This window comes from Hippopotamus amphibius, chromosome 2 (genome assembly GCF_030028045.1).
Source record: "Hippopotamus amphibius kiboko isolate mHipAmp2 chromosome 2, mHipAmp2.hap2, whole genome shotgun sequence".
Taxonomy (NCBI): Eukaryota; Metazoa; Chordata; class Mammalia; order Artiodactyla; family Hippopotamidae; genus Hippopotamus; species Hippopotamus amphibius.
In genome coordinates this window covers 768243-787083 of record NC_080187.1, presented here as the reverse complement: position 1 = coordinate 787083, position 18841 = coordinate 768243, and the positions used below count along the sequence as shown (strand labels likewise).

Here is an 18841-nt window from a genome sequence, read left to right as displayed (position 1 = left end):
ACTGGAGAGAAAGGAGGAGACCCCGGTGCATACAGACCCCTCCCCCACCCTAAGATGCATCTGCAGAGGCTCCAGGGGGACCAGCAGGAAAGACGGCACAGAATCACCAAATACGGTTTAATTCCCCTTCCCCCAGCCGCCCGAAGCCCTACTCAGGTGCTGAGAGTAGGGGGGGCGGCTCCTCTAGCGTCGGGTCCACGGGGATGGTCATGAGGCCATGTTCCTCCAGGGGCGGCGTCATGGAGACCTCCATTTCAGGGTCCAAGAGGTGGGACTCCACGTGCACCGTGTGCAGGTCCATGCGATCTTCCTGGACCCCGAAGTGCCCCCCCAACCTGCACAGCGTGGTCCGGGTCAGGCTGGCTGCAGGCGGCCGTCCGCATGGGCTCACGAGGCCTCAACCACCCAGGGCTCCCGCCGTGTCGGTGAACCACACCTCCCAGGGGCAGGGAGCAGGGGCATAGCTCGCCCTTGGGGTCCTCCCTGGGGTCACTCACCTGCTGTCCACGTGTCCAGGGCATGTTTCACTGGGGTGGGGGTGGGGGGACAAAGGTAAGGCATGAGTCCGGGAACAATGGGGCTGGCCTCCAGGAGCCCAGAGGTGCCCCCGCACCTCTCCCCAACCCCCAGTCTGGGAGGCACCCCTCCCAAGCCCCTGGTGACCTCACCCAGCGAGCCTGAGGGCCCAGGGGGACAGCCGGGCCCCGCAGCCCTCGCCCGCCCGCCCTGGTCCTGGGGCTCACGCACCCCTGGGCTCGGATGACGCCCACCGCCACGATGACGAGGGCGCAGAGACAGCTGGCGCCGATGGCCGCCAGCACCCCCAGCAGGGCAAGGAGGGCCTCGCGGCTGAGGCCTAGGCTGCACTCGCAGTAGGTTCCAGCTGCAGAGACGGGGCCGAGAGGCTGCGGTCACCTGCCGGTGGCTGACCCCCACGTCCTCTGCGCCCCCCCCCCCCCCCCCCACAGCACGCCTGGCCTGCCTGGACGAGGGCGGGGCCTGGCTGGGGGCAGGGCTGGGGGACAGGAGGAGGCACCTGCAGCAGGGATGAGCGAGAGGGACACACATATCAGGCCGAGGGGGCTGCCAAGCAGGCAGGAGTCAGGCTGGGGACAGGGGGCCATGTCCAGCCCCAGCCCCGCGGCACCCCTCTGGACGGAACTCACGGAAGGCGCTGACCTCACAGTGGAGCCGTGAGGCAGGGAGGGCGGGGGCAGGGCCTCACCCTGTGCGTCACCGCCCTGGGCGCTGGGCTTCGAGGAGCCCTAGGCGGGCAGCCCCGGGGTCGCGCAGGTAGGGCGGCCGGGGCCTGGGAGTCGCTCCGGAGTGCCCCGGCCAGATGCAAGGCAGGGGCAGGGGCGGGGCTGCCGTGGCCTTGGAGGGGGAGCGCTTCCCCGCGAAGGGGCAGCACCTGCACGTGGGTCCCTGGCATCGCGGGGCCTAGAAACCCAGAGAGGTCCACAGCGGGCAGGCCTGGGCCTCAGGTCTCTGTCAGGACAGGGTCGCGGCAGCTTAGGTGGGGCCCGGGCTCCAGTGGACTGATGCTACCACCCTCCCCCCCCAGGACTGGGACAAGCAGGAACCAAGGGAGGCCGGGGGTGGACCCACACCTGCCGTCCCATACTGGCCCCAGCAGGGTCCGCAGAACACCCTCGAGGAGCGGGTGGCTCCGAAACAGCGGCAGCACCTGGGGCTCTGGCTTCGGTGTCATCACAGCGCTCACGGCCGCCTCTGCGGTCTGGGTCTGCCCCCGGCGCAACCTCCCAAGACCAGGCAGGCGCTGCCCCTGGGAGGCCGGCAAGGTCGGAGTTAACCTCAGCCTCCTCCCTCCTCCCCTAAGGACTGGCCAAGTAAACCCAGGCTGCAAGAGGAAATACCTGCCCCCCCCGCAGGGCGGACCCCACAGGGCACTGGGGGCGGGGCACAGCCAGGCTGCAGCCAACCCCTGGCCCCTGGGGACCTCCCTGACCCTCACACAGGTGCCCCTTCCCGGTGGCGGCCGCTGGCACACCCCTGCACCTGCTGAGTGATGCTGTGACCGGAGACGCTGGGTTTTACCACCCTCATCCACACACGGAGTCCACACCTTGAGGCAGGTGTGTCTATGCCCAGCGGCTGGCACTGCCGCCCCGCCAGACCAGTCCAGCAGGTTTGTATCCTGGTTAGGACGACGAAGGCACGCCCAGCCCAGTGCCAGGCAGGAAGCCTCTCTTGTGACCACAGCACAGCCCATCTTGGAGGGGCCGGGCAGCTGGAGCCCAAGGGCGGGGGCCTATGGGCCTGTCAGAGGCCTCAGGTTGCCAAGGCTACGCAACAAACCCCTCTATTTCCTCCTTCAAACCCCATGGCAAACAACATTCTGTGGAGTAAGCAGGAAAAGCCCTAGAGGGAGTTCCCTGGTGGTCTAGTGGTTAGGATTCCGGGCTTTCACTGCCGTGGCCTGGCTTCAATCCCTGGGTGGGGAAATGAGATCCCAGAAACCTCACGGCCTGAGCAAAAAGAGAAAAAAAAAGCCCTACAAGCGGGACAGACACTTGGGCCCTCGAGCAGAACAGGCCAGAGAGGTGTGAGGGCACCGGGGCACGGGCTGGCGGGGAGCTGGAGGGAGTGTGGGGGAAGCTGGCACAGCTCCAGGCCTGGGAATGCACCCAGGGCAGGGGAGACGCTTGTTCCAAAGGGCCTTTGTTGCCTGCTGGGCCAGCGCCACCAGGCTAGGGTGGTTCCAGCTGGACAGGACGAGGTCTGGGCCACGGGGGCTGTGGCGCCCAGCACAGCTCTGAAGGCCTCGGGCCGGGCAGCGCGAGCACCCTCCCCGCCTCCTGGGACCTGAGGGCAAGGGCAGTGTGGGGGGCACCTCTGGGCTGGCCTTGGACAGGACTCTGCGCTCCAGACACAACTGGTGGCCGGTGCGGCAGCCCCGGGGATGGCTGGACTCACTGGGCCCGGCAAGTTGTGCTGGGAACATCGAGGCCCCCGGGTGCTCCTGACCGCGTCTGGGTTGTGGAAGGAACGGGTCTTCCTGGAAGTCCTCTCCCTTGCAGCCCCCAGCACTGAAGCTGCCCGACCCTAGGTGTGTCCCAGGCAGCCCCTTGCGCTGGAGACGCCAGTTCTTGGTTTCACAGGGGCTGCCTGGCCACCCACCCGCCTCACAGGTTCTGATGGAATACCTGCGCCCAAGCAGCTGCTCTGGGGCTCTCGGACCCTCAGGCCCAGCAGGGGGAGGGGACCCGAGGGCTTCTTCCAAAGGCCAGAGGGGTGAGGCTGCAGCTGGAGGCCCCTCCGGAGGGTGGCCCGGGAGGGCCCGTCTCCCAGGCAGCCAACACCTGGTGAGCTCCTGCCCGAGCCACGCACCCGACATGGGCCTCTGCCGGCCACGGTGGCCCAGAGACACCCTCGTGCCGGGGACTCCTCCTGGTCTGGAGCCCAAAAGGGAGGTATGCAGCTCCTGGGCTGCTGCTGGGGGCCGGGCTCCTCCAGGCTGGAGGGGGAACCTGAGCCCGTGTCCACGGGGCCCACAAAGCCAACAGGACAGGGAGGGATGAAGAACCGTCTGCTTTACTCTCACTCTGGGGGCTGGGCGGGGGTGCGGGCCTGGGGAGGGGCCTGGCGGCTCAGCCGCAGCTCTTGGGCAGGCGGTAGACGCCGGCGGAGTAGACGAGCTGCTGGTCGCGCACCTTCCTCTGCAGGAAGCCCTGGAGCTCCTGCAGGTCGATCTCGGCCAGCGCGGGGCCGGTGACCACGAACATGCGCAGCATGCTGTAGATGCGCTCCAGCGACAGGCTCTCCAGGTTGGTCAGCATGGCCTGGATGTACGTCCAGAAGAGCTGCGGGCGCAGCGGCGGGCGGTCAGGCACCCTCCGGGCGGCGCCCCGCCCCGGCCCCGCCCCCGCCCCCGCCGGCCGCGGGCCCCGGGCGCACCAGCAGCTCCTCCTCCTTCTGGTCAGCCTGCGAAGCCAGGCCCGAGTCGCTCTCGTCGTCGCTGTCGATGAGCACCAGGCTGTCCCGGTCCTGCGGCCGCTCCTGCTCCACCACCGAGAAGGTGCCCGCCGGCTCCTCGCGCAGCACGCCCTGCTGCAGCCACACCGACATGCGCCGCCGCAGCAGCGCCGCGGGCATCTTCACCGCCTTGCTCAGCTCCTCCAGGGTCCAGCTCGCTGTGGGCGGGGCGGCCGGGCACCAGGGTGTGCTGGGCGGGGCTGCACCCCCACGGCCTCATGGGCCCAGCAGCTCCTGGACGGCACGGCCGGGGCGGGGGGCCGCAGGAAGGGGCCGCTGCCCCAGTGGCTCTGGGCCGCCCAGGTCCCACCCACCCTCCGCTGGACACAGAACGGTGCCCTCTGGGAGGTGTGGCCAGGGCAGGGCGGCTGGGGGCTCACCTTGGTCCTGGAAGTACAGCAGGACCACTGCCTGCACAGGAGTCACTGCCACAGACAGGGTGCGGTCAGCCAGCTCCACGTCCATGGTCACCAGGCCCAGGGTGTGCTTCCAGCTGAGCGTCCGCATGGCCTGGGGAGGGCTGGGGTCAGTGCAGACCACCCCGTAGGTCCAGCTGGACAAGGCCTCGCTACCTAGGGCCAGACGAGGTCCCCGCCCCCCCAACTTGCCCCCACCCTGGCAGGAGCAGCAGCAGCCGTGGCAGCGGGACAGGCACACAGCGGGGCTCCAGTTCCCTCCCCTCGACCAGCACCACCCAACGTGTCGTCGAGGGCCGCCACGCCTCCAAGAGAAACGCCCACGTCTTAGCCCCAGGACCTCAGGACGCAACCCGACTTGGAAACATGGCCTCTGCAGACAGCGCTAAGGAAGATGAGGTCATCCCGGAGTAACGTGGACCCTGACCTACCACGGTCAGTGTCCTCACGAGAGGGTAGATGGTGTGCACACAGACACAGAGGTGGAGGCTGGAGCGACACGGACCCCGGAGGCTGGAAGAGGCGGGAGGGACTCCCCCGCAGCCTCCAGAAGGCCCACAGCTCCGTCTCAGACCCGGGCCTGCAAAGCTAAGAGAGCTTCCTGTTGTTTTACCACCTGGTCTGCGGCACTTTGTCACGGCCAACGCGGCTGTGGTGTTGGGGGGGGGGGAGGCCTGGGAAAGCTTTGAGCTGTGTGCTCATAAAAGCTTGAGTTGCCCTGGAGAGACCTTTGGTAGAAACAGGGACAGGAAAGGCCATTCCAGTGAGACCTGTCGAAGTGAGGGACATGTCACTGGAAACGGGAGGAAAGGCGACCTGTCACACGGCAGCAGAGACGTGCTCTGGCAGGTGGCGGCTGAACTTGCGAGGGAGGAACCCTGGTGCTAGGCTGAGACTCCCAAGCACAGTGTGGAAGGTGCAGCATGCTTTCTCCTCACCACTTGTAGTGAATTGCGAGGGAAAACCGAGGAAGGACCTGCTGAGCAGAAGGGAGCCAGCACCCAGTGGTTTGCACATCTTGCCGTGCACCCTGCAGACAGAGCCAGTGGCCCTTGCCGTGCGCCCTGCAGACAGAGCCAGTGGACCTAGAGCCAGTGGCCCTTGCCATGTGCTCTGCAGACAGAGCCAGTGACCCTGTGTCAAGGTGGCACCAACCAGCAGTGTCCAGGAAGCCAGGACAGAGAGGGTCCGGCAAAGGTGTGAGAGCCTCAGGCCCACGGACTGGACGCCGAGAACTGCATGGAGGCCACAAGGTTCCTGAGAATTTTATAGCAGTGGAAACGGCGCCAGCCTGGGTGGAAAGGGAGGGTTGGCCAAATGACAGCATGACTCCCAGGGCAGGGCTGCCACGTGGCCTGGCCTGGCAGGGTGGGGCCACCCCCCAGGGCAGAGAAGACTGGCATCCAGCCAAATGAATTTACCAAGGCTTGATTTATGACCCAAAATGTGATCTATCCTGGAAAATGTTCCATGTGCACTTGAGAAGAATGTGTAATCTGCTGTTTTTGGATGTAATGTCCTATAGATATCTATTAAATCAAGCTGATTTACTGTGTCATTTAAAGCTTGTGTTTCCTTACTAATTTTCTGTCTGGATGATCTGTCCACTGGTGTCAGTGGGGTGTTAAAGTCCCCCACCATGATTGTGTTACTGTCAATTTCCTCTTTCATAGTTGTTAGCATTTGCCTTGTGTATTGAGGTGCTCCTATATTGGGTGCATATATATTTATAATTGTTATCTCCTCTTCTTGGATGGATCCCTTGATCTTTATGTAATGTCCTTTCTTATCTCTTGTAACATTTTTTATTTTAAAGTCTATTTTATCTGATATGAGTATTGCTGCTTCAGCTTTCTTTTGATTTCCATTTGCATGGATATCTTTTTCCATCCCCTCCCTTTCTGTCTGTATATGTCCCTAGGTCTGAAGTGGGTCTCATATAGACAGCATACATATGGGTCTTGTTTTTGTATCCATTCAGCCAGTCTGTGTCTTCTGGTTGGTGCATTTAGTCCATTTACATTCAAGGTAATTATCGATATGTATGTTCCTATTACCATTTTCTTCATTGTTTTGTTTATGTTTTTGTAGGTCCTTTTCTTCTCTTATGTTTCCCGCTTAGAGAAGTTCCTTTAGCATTTGTTGTAGGGCTGGTTTGGTGGTGCTGAATTCTCTTAGCTGTTGCTTGTCTGTAAAGCTTTTGATCTCTCCATAGAATCTGAATGAGATCCTTGCTGGGTAGAGTATTCTAGGTTGTAGGTTCTTCCCTGTCATCACTTGAAATATATCATGCCACTCCCTTCTGGCTTGCAGAGTTTCTGCTGAGAAATCAGCTGTTAACCTGATGGGAGTTCCCCTGTATGTTATTTGTCATTTTTCCCTTGTTGCTTTTAATAACTTTTCTCTGTCTTTAATTTTTGGCAATTTGACTACTATATGTCTTGGCGTGTTTCTCCTTGGGTTCATCCTGCCTGGGACTCTCTGCTCTTCCTGGACTTGGGTGGCTATTTCCTTTCCCATATTAGGGAAATTTTCAACTATCATCTCTTCCAGTATTTCCTCAGGTCCTTTCTCTCTCTCTTCTCCTTCTGGGACCCCTATAACGCGAATGTTGGTGCGTTTAACGTTGTCCCAGAGGTCTCTTAGGCTGATCTTCAGTTCTTTTCATTCTTTTTTCTTTATTCTTTTCCGCATCAGTGATTATCACCATTCTGTCTTCCAGGTCACATTCACCCTTCTGCCTCAGTTAATCTGCTATTGGTTCCTTCTAGTGTATTTTTCATTTCTGTTATTGTGTTGCATATCTCTGTTTGTTTGTTCTTTAATTCTTCTAGGTCTTTGGTAAATTTTTCTTGCAACTTTTCGATGTTTGCATCCAGTCTTTTTTCAAAGTCCTGGATCATCTTCACCATCATTATTCTGAATTCTTTTTCTGGAAGAGTACCTATCTCCTCTTCATTTAGTTATCTTTCTGGGGTTTTATCTTATCTCTTCATCTGGTACAAAGTCTTTTGCCTTTTCATTTTCTCTTTCTGTGGCTGTGATTTTCAGTTTCACAAGCTGAAATACTGCTGATACTGCTTGATTCTGCTGTCTGCCCTCTTGTGGAGGAAGCTGTCTAGGAGGCTCGTGGGTGCTTCCTGATGGGAGGGACTGATGGTGCTTTGGGCTGGGTGGGTGGAGCTCAGTAAAACTTTAATCCAATTTGGTGGGTGGAGCTCAGTGACACTTTAATCTGCTTGTCTGCCAATGGGTGGGGCTGTGTTCCCACCCTGGTGGTCCTTTGGTCTGAGGTGACCCAGCACTGGAGCTTACAGGCTCTTTGGTGGAGCTAATGGTGGACTCTGGAAGGGCGCATGCCAATGAGCACTTCTCAGAACCCTTGCTGCCGGTGCCCGTCTCCTCGGTGAGCCACAGCTGCCCCCCACCTCTGCAGGCAACTCTCCAACACCAGCAGGTAGGTCTGGTTCAGTCTCCTATGGAGTCACTGCTCCTTCCCCCGGGTCCTGGTGAGCACAATTTTTGTGTGCCCTCCAAGAGTGGAGTCTCCGTTTCCCCCAGTCCTGTGGAGGTCCTGCAATCAAATCCCACTGGCTTTCAAAGTCTGATTCTCTGGGGATTCCTCCTCCCGTTGCTGGACCGCCAGGTTAGGAAGCCTGACGTGGGGCTTAGAACCCTCACTTTAGCGGGTGGACTTCTGTGGTATAACTGTTCTCCAGCTTGTGAGTCACTCACCCAGCATTTATGGGATTTGATTTTAACGCGATTGCGCTCCTCCTACCACCTCAATGCGGCTTCTCCTTTGTCTCTGGATGTGGGGTGGTTTTTTTTGGGTGAGTTCCAGTGTCTTTCTGTCGATGGTTGTTCAGCAGTTAGTTGTCATTCCGGTGCTCTCGCGAGAGGGAGTGAGTGCACATCCTCCTACTCCACCATCTTGATTCTTCTCTGCATCCAGCCAAATGGAGTACAGTGTCCTCCAGTGGATTTCAGACTTGCTTAGGGCCTGGGACCCCTCCCCTCCTTCCAGTCTCTCCCTTTTCGGGGGCGGGAGCTATATGCCCAATGCCTGTCCCAGCAACAGACTTTGGAAGCAGAGAGATTTGTTTGCAGGTTTACAGCTGAAGAATAATCGTGCCCCAGCTCTCACCCTAACCTGACTGAGATGCTATTTAATTTTTTAATTTATTTTATTTTGGCACACGGGCTTAGTTGCTCCGTGGCATGTGGGATCTTCCTGGAGCTGGGATCGAACCCGTGACCTCTGCATTGTCAGGGGGATTCTTAACCACTGTGCCACCTAGGAAGCCTTGAGATGCTATTCAGATGTTGAAATTTGGGACTCAGAGTTGGTGCCGGAATGATGAAGACTCTGAGGACGCTGGACGTGGCTGAATGTATTTTGCACATGACAAGGGAGTGAGTTTTGGGGGCCAAAGGCTAAACTCTCATGGACTGAATTGTGACCCCCAAAGAAGATGCTGAAGTCCTAACCTCCAGTGCCTCAGAATGTAACCTTATTTGGCAATCGGGTCACTAGAGATACAGCCAGTTAAGGCGAGATCACCCTGGGGTGGGGAGCTCTTAATCCACTGTGACTGGTGTCCTGGTAACAAGAGGAGAGCTCGGACACAGACACTGGAAGAGGTCGTGGGAGGCGAGGCGGGGTCAGAGTGATGCGTCTACAAGCCAACGAACATCTGGAGCCCGGTGTCCCCTTGGGCTGGTGGCCTCTCAGGCCCCAGAACCCGCCCCTCCACCTGTCCCCCGAAACCTGGGACAGGTGTCCCGACTCCCTCACACGGCTCCGCTGAACCACCAGCTGGAAGGAAGGGTCCTCCATGCCCCAGACCCCTGTCCATGCCAGGCTCCACCGGCCCACACGTCTCACCCAGACCCCCCCCAGGACTGGAGGGAACAAGCGACGATAAACTCTGGCTGCTCCCAGCCCACGGCCCCCGACCACCCCACACACTGCCTTCTCCTCCTCACCGGAGCCCTGTGACCCCAGGGGCCTGACAGCAGGCAGGAGAGCCTGAGTCCCCAAGCGCCCTGGGACCCTGGAAAGCAGCTTCCAGGAAAATAAGCCAGGGAAGGGCAGGATGGCAGAGGGTCATGGAGGTCAAACCCTTCAAAAGCGACCTGGAGACTCCCCGAAGGCGCCCACAGAGAAGACAGCCCCCGACTCTCCCGGGGCGATCATGGCAGCCCAGCCCCTGGCTCTGAGGCCAAGCGGGTGGGCGCTGGAAGCAGCGGCCCAGGGGCACGCCCACTCCCAGAGCACACGCGCCCCGGCTCCCGGGGGGGAGGGGCGCGGGGGGAGGGGCGCACACGCAGAGGGACTCGCTGAGGCGCTGGTAGCGCTGGCGGCACGGCCATACCTTCAGCTTCTCGTACTTCCTGCAGTAGACCTCCAGGGCCTCCCTGATGTCCTCGGGGACCTCGAGCTTCTCGTCCTTGAAGGGTGGCCAGAACTCGCTAGACAGGATGACGGCGTACACCCCGAACGGCGGCTGCTCCTCCACAGGTCGCTTCTCGTCCTCCTCGCGGATGTTGGCGTTGATGCGGCGCGAGTCCGCCATGTCCTGGGGGGAGACAAGGCCTCCAGAAGGTCTGGGCTGGCAGGGGTGGGGGCGGGCGGCGGCGGGGAGCCCCAGGCGCCCACCTTGAGCATGACCTCGCAGAAGTGCATGGGGGCCTCGCCAAAGCGCAGCTTGAGCAGCTCCACATTGCGGATCTCCCTGGAAAGACACGTCTCTGAGGGGGGTCGCGCACCACCCCCCCCCCCCCCCCCCCCCCCCCGGCAACGGGCACCCACAGAGCAAGCCCCGCCCCCACCGGCCCCCTCCCCAGGGCAGGGATGCCCCAGCCAAGGAGGAGACAGAGCCCTGGGCCCGCTCCGCCCCAAGAGGCCTGGAAGCCCCAGGACGTGCCACCCCAAGCTCCTGGGCCGCGCCCAGGCCCCCAAGATAGGGTGGCTGAGCACCGGCCAGTCCCCGCCCGGCCCCAGGAACCCAGCGCGTCCCTGACTGCACCGGGGCTGACGGAGGACAGCCATCGTGACTGAAGGCCGTGCCTCCCTTGGGACTCGGCGCGGCAGCTCGCAGGCCTCACCGCTCGGGGCTGAAGCTGAACTGGTGCAGCAGGCGGTCGGCCAGCAGCGAGCGGTACTCGTTGATGAAGAGATCCTTGCTGCCATAGATGCTGACCAGCAGGCTGATGATGTCCGAGGAGCGCCGCTTAGAGCTGGACTTCCCTGCGTGGCACAGGGCACCACGGGCGCGTCTCAGACACGGAGGCGGTCCCGTCTACGCCGGGCAGGGTCCCCCCAGCCGAACCCGTGAGATGGGAATGCCCAGAATCCACTCCTCCTCCAACTGCAGTGGCAGGGGTGGGGGGTGGGGCGGCGGGGCACCCTCCTGCGGGTCTGGACGGGGATGCGGCCCGCCACGGGCCCAACCCAGCCAGGTTGATGTACCCTGGGAACCCTGCAAGCTCCACAGCACACACGGCAACAAACTGGAGACCAGAACAGCTGCCTGCCTGGCCTCGCCCCCAAAGCCCAGAGCCTGGCGGCGGGGCTGCCGACCTGGATCTGCGTCCACAGGGTCGGGCACCCAGTCCTCGGGCTCGCCGGAATCGTCCTCGCTGTCCTGGCCGGTCTCCAGGCTCGCTGGGTCCGTCTTGGACAGCTCAACGGCCAAGTCCCCCGTCCCATCTGAGTCGCCGGTCAGCCCCGCCACAATCTGCCGCACCGTGTCCTCCCGCGTCCTGCCGGGTGCCAGCCCCTTAGCGCCTGCCCCGGACCACGTGACCCTACCTGACCCCTGCAGCCAGCACCCGTCAGTCACGTGCTAAAGGCAAGCCCATGAAACTCTCCACCGTCATCCCCAAAACTAAAAAGCCACCACTTTTTAGAAGCAAGAGCTGAGATGACAAGACAGCCCCATAACCAGGCTGTGCGTGGCCAGGAGGCAGCAGGCCTGGGTCAGGGCAGCTCCAGACGCCGCCCGGCCCCAGCCCTGAGCCTCTACTGCCCCCTCAGGAGTTCATGGATGGCTGTGCCGACCTGCCTGCCTAAACACGTTCCCCACCAGACAGCCCGAGAGGCTCTCTTCCTCGTGGTAAAAAGGCCAAAATCACTGGGCCCCACCCCTCCAGTCAGCCCTGGGACTAGATCAGCACAAGGTGAGGCTGAGCAAGGGCACCTCTCTGTGCGGCTGTGGGACCCCGAACCTGTACACCAGTGTGGTGTCCCTGGGCTACAGAAACGGGAGCCGGCACTGGCAGAAGGAAGGAGCCCCAGCCTGGCCTGCCCAGCCTGGGAGGGGAGACAGAGCACCCCTGGCACCCCAAGGACTGCACAGGGAGCTTGGCTGCACCAGTGGGGCCTGGGAGCTCCGAGTGGCCCTCTGGAGTCAGCCCCCGGTGCTCACCTCAAGTAGCGGCGAATGGGCTCGCAGGCCACCTCCAGGACGACCATGGAGGGGTCCAGCACGCGCAAGGCCTTGATGGCAGAGATATAGAGGGTGATGATGTCACACGTGTTCACGCCTGCAGTCAGGATGGGAGACCGCTGTCACAGAAGGGCCCACGGAACTCAGGAACGTGCAGGCAGTCACCTGGGTCAGGTGACCTGCAGGTCCCACTGTGACCTCACCCCCAGGAGACCGGCGGGGTGCTGCCCCCTCCCCCGCCCTCTGCGCTCACGTGCTTTCTCCCCTGGCAAAGTGGGGTCTGTTGTGAAAAGACCGGGCACCACCCCTGCCCCCCAAGGACCACATGGAACTGCCTCTTGATCCATCCCCCCAAGAGGCCCCGGGCCGGGACTCCCGGATCTGCGCCCGGAGAGTGGATGGCGGGTGGGCCTCGCCCAACAGCACCTGGGTGGAGGAGCCGCGTCTCCAGGGCAGCCTTGAGGGACACAAGCAGCTGCGGCCTCTGGTCAGTCCTCTCCAGGCAGTACTTGAGGTCTTCCACGGCCGGCCGGGAGTCCGGGAAGTCTGCAGGGAGAGGCTGGCCCTGGCACGCGCACACGCAGCGAGCACACACCGCGCAGGGACGCCGCGCTGCTCAGGACACTGCGGTCCCAGATGCCCCCTCGCCCCAGCCCCGCCCCGAGCGGAAGGGCAGAGGCGCGGAGAGGCGGCTTCCCAGCAGGCAGGACCAACCTCGGATGATGCTGAAGAGCTCCTCGATGCGCAAGCTGGCGTAGATGCGGTAGAAGAACCGCTGCACGTGGCAGCGCCACCGGCGCAGCGTGGTCCCAGCCTCCGGGGACACGGGCCTGCTGGGGCTGTCCTGCAGGAACACCTTGCCCAGCCAGCCGACCACCCTCTCGATCCACTGTTGGGAGAGCACGGGTGTGGGGCTCTGGGGGCCCAGCCCAGAACAAAAACGAGGAGAAGCCACACAGCTCCCCGCCCCGCTGGCTGGGCCCTGGGAGCCCCCAAGGCCCCCTACTCCAGAGACCAGGAGCACGCTGAAATCAGCAGGACGAGGGACCCAAAGGGGGCCTCCCAGGCTCTCCAACAACGCACACCCAGGCCCCTTCCCCGCGTGGCAGCACCCGCGTTCATCTCCGGCAACGGCGGCGCTGACACAGGGCGCGACGTCTGGGCGGATGGATGCACCCTCAGGGTCCTACGCACGATGAGCCCCACCACGTGCAGCCTGCAGCATCTAGTGGGGATGCTCCTGAGCCCGTGCCCGCAAACCCACAGGACACCCTGCCCCGTGGACCCGAGGACGCCCACGTCTCCCCACAGCCGTGCAGCCGCTGGTAAGGCTGCCCTGGCAACATGACACCTGGGGATGCACAGCTGCGCCCAGGCTCGCGCCACCCTCTGCAGCAGGGACGTAGCTTTGAACACCACCCCTCACCTGCACCGTCGACGCTCACCTGCGTGCTCAGGAGACAGGCACCAGCAGCAGTGGAGGGGAGCAGGCGGAAGTGGGAGCAAACTGAGGGCCCCTGCGACTGGGCCCAGCCCTTCGCCAACTCTGTGTAGCCCAGAGCAGACCTAAAAGCGTGGACATCCCGAGGCCCCCCAGTGGAACACCCCAGACCTTGGCACTGCCTCCAGCCATGTAACCCTGCACAGACCTCACTATGCACGTCATGGCCTCTTCCTCGCTGTCACCAGCATGGGCCCAGGGTGACTGGCCCTCACCCAGCACCAAGCCAGCGTCAGTCACCAGCAACATCCTGATTCACCCAGGTCTCCACACTCTGGCCATTTCTAAAGCCAGGGTGTCAAGGGTCATTCTTACCAAAAACCTCTCCCTTAATCCGCAGGAGACACTGCCGTGGCAGGGGGAGGGGTCCTCACCTTGTGAAACTCACGCAGGAAGGAGCGTTCATACTCGCCCCGGCAGCGGTCCTCCATCCTCTCCCGGGTCACCTGGTGCAGGGTGGTGGTCACGGCCTCGGCACTGACTCGCTCCAGCAGACTGAGCCTGTGTCTGGAGGAGAGCCAGGCCTGTGGGGCACATGGAGCACACCCACACGCCCCCCGCCCCGCAACACGTGCCTCCCAAAGCTCTCCTGTTGGGGGCACAACTGTCCCAGAGGCTTCGAGGGAAAGCTGCTGGGAGGACAGAGCACTGGGCAGGCATCGTCTGCCCTCCCCAGCTGGCCTCTCTGCCCAGGCCAGGACACTGGCCTTCCCCACGTGACCAGCACATCTGGCTACTGGGGCCATGGTCTCGTCTCCTAGCAACAGCCCTGAAACGACAGCTGAATCCGTTACTACTCTGACCACGTAAGTGCAGGTACACCTGCCTAAGCTTCCTGGTGGACGTGCTGACCTAGGACGGCAAAGACTCTGAGAGGACAAAGCTTCTGTGAGACGGGCCACACCCTCAGTCCAGCTACAAGACTCTCTAACAGCTGCACTGCTACCACTTCGCTCAAAGTGACAAAACCATCGTAAGTGCCCACAGATGGTGGAGGAACCGTAAGACATGACCTGGCTCTAACAACAAAATCCCTCCCTCCTCAAAGGCCAGAATGGCAATCAGTTTGCCCAGCACGTTGATCTAATCTCTGATTTGTGCCATAGAGAATAGATATCAAACGCACCTCCTGCAACTAAAGGCCAAACATCACTCATCTCCTGAAAGCCTACAAACGGCACAGCAGAATCCTGCACGACCCAAGAAATTTAACGTCGTGTGGAGTCTCAGTGAAAGCAAAGCGTGAAGCCCTGAGCTAGCGTGAGTGACACGTGCCCCTGTGCCCAAGACAGAAGGTATAAATTCACAGCACGTGGATCCTGGGGACCCTCTCTCTGGCTACCAGGAAAGGTGGCAGAGACCCCCAGCCAGCTCACCAGCTCTCTTCAGGGGCCAGCTGGACCCAGAGGGGCAGGCTGGAGCCAGGAGGACCAGGGGCACAGCCACGCAGGCTCAGATACTTACAGGATGTGGCTGAGCTGATGGAACTGCTCCAGCGCCTGGCGGCACCAGCACTGCTGCTTGTCACTGCCACATCCCGCACACAGCGGGCTCTGCAGAAGGCGGTAGTACCGGCGGCGGGCGTATCTGCTGTCCAACTCCCCCTCCAGTTCAGGGTCTGTGCCTCCCTCCCCCTTCCTTTTACTCTGCATGTAAACTCTCAAGAAGCGCCCGTAGAGGCGCTGGATCATCTCCTGGAAAGTTCTTGGGGTGGAAAAGAACAGGACGCCCCGCAACGTGGTGTGGACCTTTTCCCGAAGCCCCTGAGCACCGGTGCCCATGAGCAAGCCCAGGCGAGTCCACTTCTCCAAGAGCTCTAGACTACGCAGGTAGGGATCCAGGCGGCTCTCCAGCAGGCCGAAAGCATCGAGGAGCAGCAGAAGGCACTGCGGCTCGTCCACGCAGTTCTCGCGCTGGGAGATGGCATTCCAGAACTCGAGAGAGATGTTAGCCTGCAAGTCGTTCTGCAGCACCTCTACGAACCACTCCTCCAGGACCGAGTGCAGACCGTGGCCCCTGAGAACCTCCACCGCCGCCCGGAGCTCCTCCTCCTTTGGAGGGACCGCCCCGCTGGTCCGGGAGGACGCCTAGAGCACAGAAAACTGTGAGGACAAGGGGACGCAGCACAGAGGTGGACAGGGCGGTGACAGGTGGGGAGAGGCGTGAGAGCGACGGAGCGGAGGGGAGGCTACGGAAAACCCGCTGCCCTTGTCGCACGGATGCGGGGCCCACGCTAGGGAAGGGCTGTGGAACAAGGAGGGGCTCTGGGGGCAGAGGGCGGGACAGAGGCGGGCGGCGGGATCCGTCTGAACCCGAGAGTGGACGCGCAGGGTCCCGGGAACCCCATGCGGACCCGCCGCCCTCGTCTCGGGCCTCACCAGTCCCAGAGCGGCCGGCGGCACCAGCCCCGTGCTCACGGTGTTCCAGGCCACCAGCAGCTCCTGGGCAGGCCCGGGGTCATCGTGCGCCGCCGTCGCCGCCGCCGCCGCCGCCGCCATCTGCGCCCACCAGCTTCCAGAGCGGCCCGGCGCGGCGCGCGGCGATGACGCACTCGGGGGGGCGCGCGGCGGTGACGCACGCGGGGGGCGCGCGGCGATGACGCACTCGGGGGGCGCGCGGCGGTGACGCACGCGGGAGGCGCGCGCCGTCTAAGGCGGTGCGCAGGCGCGGGCAGGGATGCGGTAGCGGCGGTTGGAGCGGCCGTGAGCCCCGGGCGGCGACCATGACCCAGCAGGGCGCGGCGCTGCAGAACTACAACAACGAGCTGGTCAAGTGTGAGCGGCCGCGCGGCGGGCCCGCCGGGCAGGCTGGGAGGGCGTGGGGCTCGCCGGCCCGCCGCGCGCGGCCGAGCGTCGTGTGCGGCCCTGCCTGGAGCCCAGCCGCGGCGCCGCCCGCCCCGAGAGCCGGGGGTCCGTGGCGGGAGCAGCGACCGAAGGGCTTGAGCACCCCCGGCCTCCCGGCCCCGCGGCTCGCGCCGTGGCTTCTTTAACTCTGAGACCCGGGGACGCAGGGCGTCGGCCTGGCCCGGGCGGGAGGTGGCCCAGCTGGCACGCGGGCCCTCCGCTACCCTTCTCGCCCCCGGAGCGGGGGGCTCCCGAGCGGCAGGGGCGGCGCTCTCCTTCCCGCCCCGGCCCACCGCGCCGGTCCCTCTCGGTCCCCTCTAGGTATCGAGGAGCTGTGTCAGAAGCGGGAAGAGTTGTGCCGGCAGATCCAGCAGGAGGAGGATGAGAAACAGCGGCTGCAGAATGAGGTGAGGCAGCTGACGGAGAAGCTGGCCCGGGTCAATGAGAACCTGGCTCGCAAGATCGCCTCTCGGAACGAGTTCGATCGGACCATCGCGGAGACGGAGGCAGCCTACCTCAAGGTGGGGCCCCGGGGCCCGCGTGCTGGGCTGAGCCCCTCAAGGGTTTCTGGCCCAGGGTCCTAGACAGGCTGCAGCCCCGGGGAGTGGCGGTGAGGCTGTCCGCGTGCCCTGGGTCCTGGTGTTGGCACCGCACTCATCACTGTGTAGCAGGTTGCAGACTGGCAGCAGCAGGGCTGCAGCAGTAGCCAGAGTCGGCCTGGGTCTGGCTTCCCGGAGTGTGGGGAAGGGGGCCCTGCACCAGAGCGGGTTGGGCTGCGGGAGCTTTCCCCGGGGAGGGGCAGGGATAACCAGCTGGTGTCTGTGTTTGCAGATCCTGGAGAGCTCGCAGACTCTGCTTAGTGTCCTGAAGAGGGAAGCGGGGAACCTGACCAAGGCCACGGCCTCGGAGCAGAAGAGCAGCGGAGGCAAGGACAGCTGAGGAGGCCGCGGGGGGAGGGCCTGCCTCTGCTGCGCCCACCCGTGGCTCAGCCCCCGGCAAGTCTGTCTTCAAAGCATCCTCGTTCTTCACGGCAGCAGCTTCCTCCTCGCGTCTTGGGTGCCGGGAGAGGCAGCTGCCAACCTCCACTGGCTCTGGGTGACAGGAAAGCCCAGACCCTGTGCTCACATAGGCTCTGGAGAGGGCAGCTCTTCTCAGGGCCTTGCTGAGGCCCTCACACCACCCCCAGGGCTTCAAGGAAGGCTCCGCTTCTAGTCTCAGCACCTTGGGAGTCCCGTCACCCCTCCCTCGGCCTGCCGGTGCCCAGGCTCGTCGGGGAGGGGCCGGGGCCCTCCTCCACCTCCGAGCTTGCTCCGGGAGCCCGTGATTGTCAGTAAAGGTTGTCTCTAACCGTCTGTGCCAGTCTCCTGCCTATGTCACGAGTGTGGAGTTGGCGAACACACCCCTCCAGAGTCAGAACGCAGACCCTCGCCCAACTGCAACGTGGTTCCTCCGTGAGGGGGTGGCTTTCCCTGTGACTGGCCCTGCTGGTCCTGGGTTCAGAGCTAAGGGGGGCTCTAGGCATTTCCAGTGACTCCTGCCCCCACTTTTCCCATCAGGGCTACTGGCTGCCTTCCCCTGAACCCAGCGCACAGCCCACGCTCCAGGAAAGGCGCTCTAGCCACTGGTCCTGGTCTCCAGCATAAGACCTGGCCCAGGGAGACGCTCTTCCTGCACTCGGGTGCCCCGCGAAGGGATGCACCTCAGCTCCGTGATTCCAGACTCTGCTGGACAGCACAGCAGCCCTGCTTCCCACCCTCTGCTCACAGGCCAGCCCTCCGTGCTGAGTCCTCTCTGGGTCCATCCCCCTCGGCTTGTCAGCGCCCGTGGGGTCCCCGCAGTTGCTGTCTGCGGGGCTAGCAGGAGGAGGGGCACGTGTTAGTGGAGAAGGTCTGCAGAAACCTGGGCCCACCCTGCCCAGGCCTGGCCAGGTGGCATCTCCTGTGAGCCTGATTCTCCAAGAGGAGAAGACGTGCACCTCACGTCACAGTTGTGAACGGCCTGGCCCTGCACAGGCAGCCAGCCCAGCGCAGCCGCTCCCCGGGGGGCAGCTCTGTCTGTCACCACTCCAGGTCCATTGGGTCTCCTGCTGGCACAATCCCAGGGGAGTGGTCTGCCTGCCATGGCCTTCCTGCAACCTTGTGTGGGTCAGGGAACCTTCCAGTCCGAACAAGGCAGGATCCCTAAGGCTCAGCCTATCCCCTCCCCTGCCCTTCATCTGCCCCCAAGCCCTTGGCCCTTCAGGGAAACCACTTTCTCTGCGCCCCCCCCCCCCCCCCAGGGCCTGCAGAGAGTTCCAGACCCCAGAGAGCTTGTCTGGTGTCCCACCTCCCACCGTAGCTCCCACTGAGTGGCTTCTGCGGGGGCAAGAGGAGCCCCAGAGACGGGGTGCTCACAGGGCAGGCACAGGGACGTCCCCCTCCCAGCCAAGGGGGTGGCCGGGAGGGGAAGCAGGGCAACGAGGGCCGTGGGTGGAGAAAGTCTGGGCCACCAGGACTGTGAGGCACAGGGTACCACGCAAGGTCACCTCCTGCGGGCACAGAAGTCCAGGCTGGGCCTCCATCACACCCTGGGTGGGTGGCCCCCCTACTGCCAGTGCCTCCACATAGCCCCACGGACCCCACCCCTGCTCCC

At 63.1% G+C, this 18841-nt stretch overlaps 3 protein-coding genes across 6 annotated transcripts; 1 reads left to right on the top strand and 2 right to left on the bottom strand.

The window, feature by feature from the left end:
* Positions 1–117: 117 nt before the first annotated feature.
* TMEM210 (transmembrane protein 210) lies at positions 118–2448 on the bottom strand. Of its 4 annotated transcripts, XM_057720257.1 has the most exons (4): positions 1037–2448; positions 748–883; positions 498–527; positions 118–335 (listed from the first exon to the last, which is right to left on the bottom strand). In XM_057720257.1, the coding sequence occupies exons 1-4, from the start codon at positions 1122–1124 to the stop codon at positions 149–151; spliced, it is 441 nt and encodes a 146-aa protein (XP_057576240.1). In that variant the 5' UTR covers positions 1125–2448; the 3' UTR covers positions 118–148. The 4 variants fall into 4 exon arrangements, with proteins under 4 accessions (XP_057576240.1, XP_057576238.1, XP_057576239.1 ...); XM_057720255.1 differs by lacking the exon at positions 748–883 and having other exon boundaries at positions 1611–2448; XM_057720256.1 differs by having other exon boundaries at positions 244–527; positions 1611–2448.
* Positions 2449–3524: 1076 nt separating this feature from the next.
* On the bottom strand, positions 3525–15865 carry ANAPC2 (anaphase promoting complex subunit 2). Its single transcript, XM_057725211.1, has 13 exons — positions 15746–15865; positions 14832–15454; positions 13742–13874; positions 12581–12755; positions 12293–12412; positions 11846–11963; positions 10999–11180; positions 10524–10665; positions 10075–10150; positions 9791–9994; positions 4377–4506; positions 3919–4154; positions 3525–3824 (listed from the first exon to the last, which is right to left on the bottom strand). Exons 1-13 carry the CDS (start codon positions 15863–15865, stop codon positions 3612–3614), a joined length of 2472 nt encoding a protein of 823 aa, XP_057581194.1. The 3' UTR covers positions 3525–3611.
* A 121-nt stretch (positions 15866–15986) lies between these two features.
* SSNA1 (SS nuclear autoantigen 1) lies at positions 15987–17562 on the top strand. The gene is made up of 3 exons (XM_057720259.1): positions 15987–16141; positions 16532–16731; positions 17042–17562. The coding sequence occupies exons 1-3, from the start codon at positions 16090–16092 to the stop codon at positions 17147–17149; spliced, it is 360 nt and encodes a 119-aa protein (XP_057576242.1). The 5' UTR covers positions 15987–16089; the 3' UTR covers positions 17150–17562.
* Positions 17563–18841: the final 1279 nt, after the last annotated feature.

Excerpts from the sequence above, each read along its gene's own strand:
- TMEM210 (XM_057720254.1), bottom strand. The coding sequence starts at position 2,233 with ATGGGCTGTGCTGTGGTCACAAGAGAGGCTTCCTGCCTGGCACTGGGC. Across the intron at positions 1,489-1,610 it reads GGGCCAGTATGGGACGGCAG|AGACCTGAGGCCCAGGCCTG; the intron begins GTGTGGGTCCAC and ends CTGTCCTGACAG.
- ANAPC2 (XM_057725211.1), bottom strand. The coding sequence starts at position 15,865 with ATGGCGGCGGCGGCGGCGGCGGCGACGGCGGCGCACGATGACCCCGGG. Across the intron at positions 12,413-12,580 it reads GCTCTTCAGCATCATCCGAG|ACTTCCCGGACTCCCGGCCG; the intron begins GTTGGTCCTGCC and ends CTCTCCCTGCAG. Across the intron at positions 9,995-10,074 it reads TCTGCGAGGTCATGCTCAAG|GACATGGCGGACTCGCGCCG; the intron begins GTGGGCGCCTGG and ends GTCTCCCCCCAG.
- SSNA1 (XM_057720259.1), top strand. The coding sequence starts at position 16,090 with ATGACCCAGCAGGGCGCGGCGCTGCAGAACTACAACAACGAGCTGGTC. Across the intron at positions 16,142-16,531 it reads CAACAACGAGCTGGTCAAGT|GTATCGAGGAGCTGTGTCAG; the intron begins GTGAGCGGCCGC and ends GGTCCCCTCTAG. Across the intron at positions 16,732-17,041 it reads CGGAGGCAGCCTACCTCAAG|ATCCTGGAGAGCTCGCAGAC; the intron begins GTGGGGCCCCGG and ends CTGTGTTTGCAG.